At 41.8% G+C, this 7,833-nt stretch overlaps 1 protein-coding gene across 19 annotated transcripts in view; it reads left to right on the top strand.

The window, feature by feature from the left end:
- Positions 1 to 7,833, top strand: part of AFG2A (AAA ATPase AFG2A) — a 161,121-nt gene that overhangs the window by 2,411 nt on the left and 150,877 nt on the right. For all 19 annotated transcript variants that reach the window (XR_015287308.1, XR_015287309.1, XM_086890588.1 and 16 more), the window contains 6 exons: positions 245 to 303; positions 985 to 1,602; positions 3,654 to 3,783; positions 4,396 to 4,452; positions 5,176 to 5,299; positions 6,417 to 6,672. Coding sequence is in view for 17 of the 19 variants with exons in the window: in XM_086890588.1 (XP_086746714.1) it covers positions 245 to 303; positions 985 to 1,602; positions 3,654 to 3,783; positions 4,396 to 4,452; positions 5,176 to 5,299; positions 6,417 to 6,672 (1,244 nt within the window). In the remaining 2 variants the exon portion in view is untranslated. The remainder of the gene's footprint in view (positions 1 to 244; positions 304 to 984; positions 1,603 to 3,653; positions 3,784 to 4,395; positions 4,453 to 5,175; positions 5,300 to 6,416; positions 6,673 to 7,833) is intronic.

Genomic DNA, 7,833 nt, shown 5'->3' with positions numbered 1-7,833 from the left:
GTGAGATGCCTGCACTGCCTATTTGTGATCCTAAGAAATGATAAATACAACTTAAAATTTTGTTAATTACAGCATTTTGTTTGGCAGAACTAGCCCCAGATTAAATAGGTACACTTCTTTTGTTGCTATATGTTTCATATCTTCAGGGTTAAATCCATATGATATGAAGACTGTCAAGTGCTGTGGACTGTGGTTTTATTTTTAAGTGCTTGGAAAAAACCAATTTTTTTCCTTCCTACCACAGGGACAAAGATGCCACCGTGAATGCTGAGGAAATGTCTGTCTGTCTACTGAGAAACCTTGGTATGAGTTTTGCTGCTTCTCTTTTGACTGGTCAATGTTTGTAGTTCTGGATTCAAGAGCGAACAGTTTCCTTTTATGTTCTTAATCAAGGGCTTATGGCAAAATAAGGGATGTTACTTTGTTCAGGGATCTGTCCCTGTTCCCTTCAGGCTGACACTGTGTTGCACTTCAGAGTTTACTTGCGCTGTGAGGAAGAGTTCACTGCTGCACATTAATAACAAGTTAAAGGATCAACGTTAACTTGAAATCCCAATCTCTGAATTCTCTTTTTTATGTTGGTGGTCAATAAGTCAGGTTGCTCTTCATTAGGTGATAGGTGTACTAAAAAAGCATGGTAAGTTATTCAAGGTAGTGAATACAAAACTTTTGCTTCTCACAATACTAATTCCAAAATCTGCCCTTTGTATGAAGTTTAAAAAGCTGAAATTAATGATGAGTTTAAGTATGGGAGATTACATGTGTTACTGACAACTGTTTATCCAGTAGAGCCTGCTTGTGCACAAAAGGACCATTGAAAGAACCTGAAATCACCTCCTAATTAACTTCTGTTAATTTATAGCACTTTCTAAGCTTCCCTATAAAGAATTATTCTGATGTAATAATGTCTGAGTGTTAATTTGTGCCAAAATAGATTGAAATAGCATCATCTTTGTCTTTTTTTTTTCTTTAACCTTCTCATAGATGGGAAAATAGTCCTGCCAGGAAACCTCTTGGCTTTCACTTACTACGGCAAGCTTTGCAACATCGTGGTGATGAAAGTGAAAGGGACTGACGGTGCTGAGCTGATTGCCCAGGGCAGCGCCATTCCCGGTGACTGCAGTGAGCCAGACCTTGAGAGATCAGATTTGGAGAGCAGTGCCTTAGACCTGTCCTTACAGCTCGGCAGGATGGACATTGGTGACAGCCCAGAGGTTGCCTCCACGAGCACCCCGAGCAAAGCCGTGGATCCAAGCTCACCAGCCACACCCTGCGCTCCCGACTCCGGGCACAGAGACAAAACCTTCAGCGCAGGAGATGGTGCAGACCTCACCCAAGATCTGGAGCTGGCTGGGGAGCACAGCACGGAGGGACTCCCACTACCTGGCAAAATTGGAGCAATGAGCAATACAGATTGTTTTTACTTCATTTCTTCAAGAACCAAAATCAATTTTATTGAACCAAGGACCGGTGTAGCAGCGGATGGCGACTGTGAGTCCCGCGTCACCTATGACATGATAGGAGGCTTAAGCAGCCAGCTCAGAACTATTAGAGAAACTGTTGAACTGCCCTTGAAGCAACCTGAACTGTTCAAGAGTTACGGTATGATGCCTGAGAGTTGGCTTTCTTCACTAACTTGCTTCTTTAACGTGGCTTTTTTTGCATTTTTTTAAACATTAATTACTCCAGGATTATGCACCAGATTTTATGTAACTGATCTGGTAAACTTGTGTGTCCCATCAGTGTCAAACCGCTTTGTAATTACACTGTATGGATACTGGAGATGTTCTGGTTAGCCTGTGTGAAAAACAGTTGAGCAGGAGGAAATGTGTGTCTGTACCAAAATTCAGGCATGCATGAGGAGAATTTATAGCAAACAGGAAAGGCTTCTCTACCTGGACACTTGAAAGGTGCAGTTGTTTGTGTTGTCACACGATTTTGTGTTGGTAGACTCAGTTAATCGTATGGAGAAGAACTCGGATTAATTCTGCTTTTTTTTATCCCTGTGTGTTCCTGTAAAATTTTAAGGAGGTCTTTTAAGGCTCTTTACTCAAACTACTCAGTGTGGAGTTATAGGGTGGAAAACCAAATATGATTACTGTTGCCACACATACATAAAAAAACTTTGAGGATTTTTGTGACTCTGTGCTGTGTATTTATCACAAATGGCTGTGTACCTTGTTGAAGCGTGTGTTGCTGTGAGACAGGGCTCTTCTACCTATAAATATTTCTTTAGTATCTTGTCTTGGAGGCCCTTTGTTTCTCTCTAAGACCTCTTCTCCCACACACACTTCAGACAGGAGATGATTTCAGCAGGGACAGTTTCCATAGCACACAGGTGGCTCCTTCCTGGTCATGATCCACAGGTGTCAGTGGGGCGGTGTGAGGCGTCTCCATCCACGAGTGGTCCAACCCCAGCATCACCACATGGTTTTGTGGCAGCAGTTTGCTTCAGCATGAGTGTTCTTCATACCTAATCCCTAAAGCTTGATTCTCTCCTAATCACATGATTGATGATGTTTTCTCAGCAGTTACAAACATTTAGGCCCCGTCCAAACGTTGGGGGTCCTTGTCTGCTCACGAGCAGTGAGGCTGGAGCTGAGGTGAGCCTGTGGCTCCACAGCCCTGTGTATTGCCAGTGCCAGAAACGCCACAGGAGGGAGCAGCACATGCTTGAATGGACTGCAGTGAAGGAACCTGTCTGTAGAGATGCTTTTATTTTTATCCTTTGTCAGAGGGCAGATAAGTTTTTCTCTTTCCCAGTGTATTAGTTTCTCAGATTTGGGCTTGTGGCCTGCTTTTGAGGCATCATTCCCTGTCTGATTCCCAGTCCCACCTGATGTTTCTTTGGTTGTGTTTCACCAGCGTCTTTTGTGCTGGGGTCAGGCCTGTGTACAACATTTGTCTCCGCTTTTTGCTTTCTAGTTTTTCAGCTACTGTTTTTGGCTTTTGTGCCCATTTAATTTGGTTTTGCTGGTCTGAAACTTTCTTTGGTGGGCTCTTTACCAGGGATCAGGGTAGCATTTCTTGCAGTTTACCTGTGTTTTCTGACCAATTTCAGCTATACACAGCAGTACCTTGTTCTTCCAAAGTCCCCTATGTTCTGTGCCTGAATGTTTTTGGCTCTTAATGTGTGCCATTAAATAGGCAGATTCATCTTTTTGATGTGTGTTTTTTCATCATCTTATAAGCATTTGTAAATCAGGCCTCACAGTATTTCTAGGACTTTCTGGACTATTGAAGAGGAGGGGTTTTCTGATGGTGTGACATTTGTCATAATGATACTGTAGGAATCGTGAATAACTTAAAGTGTATTCACAGATGTTAGGTACTCAGTCTAGTAATTTTTTTGAAAAAAAAACCAGTGAAGATTATAATGAATGACTGAAATTATAATGATTTAAATAGGTGATTTTAAAGAGAGTTTTCTGGACATTAGAAATAAAAAATGTGGATGAATGTCCCATTTAAGAGTGATCTTTTCCCTGAAAACCTAATTCACTGTAATGAACGTTTCTGCTGAGGGGATTAATGCTGAGGTCAAGTTAATACTGGTAATAACAGGGACAGTGAAATGTGCAAGTGCAGGCTGGGCCTGGTATTTATCACCAGTAACTTCTTTTCTCTGTTTGCCTGCATGTGCTTATCCCAAGGGATCCCTCCTCCTAGGGGAGTGCTGCTCTATGGCCCTCCAGGAACTGGGAAGACCATGATTGCCAAGGCCATCGCAAACGAGGTTGGTGCTCACGTTACCGTCATTAACGGCCCTGAAATCATAAGCAAGTAAGTCCACCCACTTGATTTTCATTAATTCTGTAAATACAGTAGCCCAAAATATACCCTGGCATCTGTCCATTGTGGAGGGATGTAGTATTTGGTGTGGGTTACCTGCCCGAAAGAGTCAAAACAAGCAGGAATGGGTTCTCTCAAGTCGGGCTTGTGTTTCTTGTATCAAAAGAGGTTTATTTGACTTGGCCAGGAAATTTGTATAAGGCATGGACTGAATTAAAGAGGAGATTAAAATCTCATCTGCTGTTGCCTGTAGGTTAGTTCTACAACAAGAAGAGAAACTTGTTAAAGTGTATTTGCAATTAAGGAGACACTGCACAGACTGATGTCTCCAGAGGAGTAATTTCTGTGTTGTTCTTCAAAAATGTAGATAACACTATTTCTAACACAGAAGAGAAGCAGTTCCCTTTATTTCTAATGGTTCTAACTTTGCCTATCTCCCATTTCTTTAATTTCTGGTCCTTGTGGAAATAAAGATTATAGACTTCAGGACTTTGAATGTGTGCGCTACAGCTTTTTGTGAAGTCATGAGCAGTAATTTTCCAAGTTGCCTGGAAAAGACAAAAAAACACATTTTTTTTTATTAAAATCTTTTCATTCTCACAGATTTTATGGGGAGTCTGAGTCGAGGTTACGTCAGATATTCGCTGAGGCTTCTCTCTGGTACGTTCCTTTGGGGAATTCTATTCGTGGTATCGGTTCCAGCCTTAATGTTCTTAATAGAAAAATATTTGCAAGAAGCTTTGAATTGTGATTTTTTAATTTTTTTTTTTTATCTATCAGCTTTTTAAAAGGAAATAAATTTCTTAATGTAGAGCTTAGCTAGAAGGAAAGCAGTGAGATTTTAGGATGCCTCTTAAATCCTTTAGGACACTGTTCTTTTTAACAGGCTGTTAGGGATGGTGCCAAATTGCTTGACCTGTGTGGTTAGTGCATTGTGTTCTTATTTCATAACAGACAGGAGCATGAGCCAGAGTTTCACCAGGATCCAGATTTTCCTCTAGTTTTTATCTTTGGAGGCCAGCTCTAAACAAGTTGGTGTTGGTACTGGATATAGCATTCTTCTGGAGTAGGGTGGCATCTTGTCCAAGTTTGTTAGGCCTGGCTCAGGCAGACTTTAGACTTCCATGTGACTGGTGTTCAGAGTACATTAGGAAAAGATTATTGCATACTGAGAGTATTAGTTTGTCTAATATATTATTGATTTTCATTTTCTCTCTGAGTAACACTATACAAGATTGAAACTTGCAGTTACCTAAAGGAGTGGGATGCTTGTTAATTTTTGTAGGAACTGGACGTTTTCCATGAGCAGCTTTCCTCTGCCTTAGTGTTTTAAATCTTCCCGAGCACCTTAACATCCTTTCTCTTTTATTTTTTTCCCCTCAGTCGCCCCTCAATTATATTTATAGATGAGTTGGATGCACTCTGTCCAAAGAGAGAAGGGGTTCAGAATGAAGTGGAAAAGAGAGTTGTTGCTTCACTCCTGACATTAATGGATGGCATTGGCTCAGTAAGTTGAATCTAATGGGACAATTAATGTACATGGGGACTTGCTGAACAAAATGTTATTGCTTCTACTGTGGAGCCAATGTGAGATGTATCACTTGTGGGGAAAGGAAACAGATTTAGGTGAGACTTTTTAGAATAATCTAATGCTTTTTTGGATGGTAAGCAGAGGACATAGGAGAGGACTGTCTCCTGAAAACTGTTAGTTTAAAAGAAAGTAGGTTTTTTCCATTCGCTGCCTTTCCTTTGCCTTCTCTCCCCCCTCCTTGTAGTTTTGGAGATCAAACTGAAATTTCAGTGATAGCCCATCACTGAACTAAACCAGGTATTTTTAATTGCTCTGAAATCAAGGTCATCAGAATACTTCTGGTGATATGTGGGCTGCATGATTAAAGGCAACAGCAGCTATTTCAAGATTGCCAGAGCAGTATGTAGGGCATAAACAAAAGCCTAATAAAGAAACAGTAAATTTAATTGACTTGAGTAAATTATGGTTTGAGCCCAAAAAGTTTGGCAATCTCTGATCTATTATTTTATGATTATTAGCAGGAAAGATGAAAGAACTCTGTCCAGAGTATGAAAATAAATTTCTTCTGTTTATGTAATCTGCAAGTTTCTCATTATTTTCCTGCATGGCAGTTTGAGTTGCCCAGCCTGGAATTGTTCACAGGCAGATCTTATTTTCTGGTGGCAGGGGCTGATGGATATTCTTCCTGGAGACTGTTTCATTCACAAAAAGAGAATGACATTGCAAGAGGCCTCCTAACTGATCTTGCCTCATTGTAAAAATGAAGAAGCAGAGCTTGAGGAAATTTATTAGGATTTTTGACCTTGCTTTTCCTGCTAGGCCTGCAGGAAGCTTTATAACCTCCTGTCTCTGCTGGGTTTGATACCTGAACTGATTTGTTTCCCAACCTTGTTTATTCAAGGTCTGCTGATACCATTTTGTTCTTGTGCCAACCCTGCATTTTAGCTTAAGCCTTTATTTTTCTCTCCCTGATTCATTCCCAATTTAGGAAAGCAGATTCTTGGGGATTAAAGTGGGAGTGCCTCTTGTATTATCTGTTTGACATTTAATTGTATTTTTAAAGTAATATTTTTGTGTCGCTTGATGTCTTCAGGAAGGCAGTGAAGGGCAGCTGTTGGTCCTTGGGGCCACCAATCGCCCTCATGCCCTGGATGCAGCGCTGCGCAGGCCCGGGCGTTTCGATAAGGAAATAGAAATTGGAATTCCCAATGCCCAGGACCGTCTGGACATACTCCAGAAGCTTCTCAAGAAGGTTCCCCATTCGCTCACAGCAGAGCAGTTGGCCCATCTGGCTGATAGTGCACATGGTTATGTGGGTGCAGACTTGGCAGCCTTGTGCAAGGAAGCAGGTAAGGCTTTGTTTATCTTATTTAGGGTAATACTTTACTGTTAGTCTCTTTATTAAAGGAAAAAAAAAAAAATCCACAGTCTGTACTAATAGCTTTTGAAACAACTGAGGTCTTATTAATTTTTGTGTCAAAGAAAACACAGCCAAGCGTGTCTCTTCCCAGGCAGATGGAAAGAATTATTTGAATATTAATAACTTTTAAAATGCAGTGTTTAGATCAATAACCCTTGGGAACCTCCTCTGCCATTTCAAGGATCTTAGCTTGCTCTCTCTCAGTAAAGCCCTGGTTTTGGGAGTTGACCAACATCCCTGAGAGTTTTTCTACTCTCTAGACAACCCCTTGCTCACAAAAATCCTGAGTCACTCTGGCTGCACAGCTTGTCCTGCAGGTCCTTGTTCCCAGGATGGCTGTGGCTCTCAGTGGTGTTTCCTGTGTCTCCCTTCCATATATTGTGCCCAGATTCCATTTTCCTGCAGATGAGAAGCTCCTGGCAGGGGCGAGGGCGCTGTGTGCACCTGGCTCAGGTTGTGCAGCGGAGCTGAGAGAGCTGCAGAGCGCGCCCTGTACCAGGGGCTGGAACGTGGCTCCTGGCCTTGGGAACAGGCATAGCCCTGGAGAATTACCCATGCATCATGCAGACAGGGTTCAGTATGTTCCAGGGAATGCTTCAGCATGATTTCAGTTCTGTTTTCATTGGATGAAATATTGCAAGTACGCTCTATCAGTTCCCAGGTTTTGCTGGAGTGCGTCTGCACAGTTTGAGTGTTGGAGCTTAAACCTGCCCGTGAGCAGCCCTTTAAAACAGCTGAGTCAAAATACGACTGTCCAGCTCTGCTGACATGTATTTGCTCCCTCGTAGTTCACAAATAAGTTTGCTGCATGTGCTGGTTACTTTTATTTCCTTTGGCACCGGGACAGCTTCCTCTGGCAGTGGCACAAAGCACAGATAATTCTTGCATCAGAGCTGACTGTGAAGATGACAGATGTTTATTAGGGGTGGCACCTGGAACAGCAAGGTCTTTGCTTGCCAGCTTCCAGAATTTTTAAGGGATAGTTCTCAAGTATGAATTCGTGGAGTTTTTATGGATCAAGAAGATAAAAACATATGAGATGATTCGTTTTCTAGCGCTTTCTTCTTGGCTTTGGTTGTGTTTGAAGCTC

This window comes from Cyanistes caeruleus, chromosome 5 (assembly GCF_971803275.1).
Source record: "Cyanistes caeruleus chromosome 5, bCyaCae1.hap1.1, whole genome shotgun sequence".
Lineage (NCBI taxonomy): Eukaryota > Metazoa > Chordata > Aves > Passeriformes > Paridae > Cyanistes > Cyanistes caeruleus.
The sequence above is the reverse complement of the archived record's forward strand: the minus strand, read 5'-3'. Positions and strand labels throughout refer to the sequence as shown.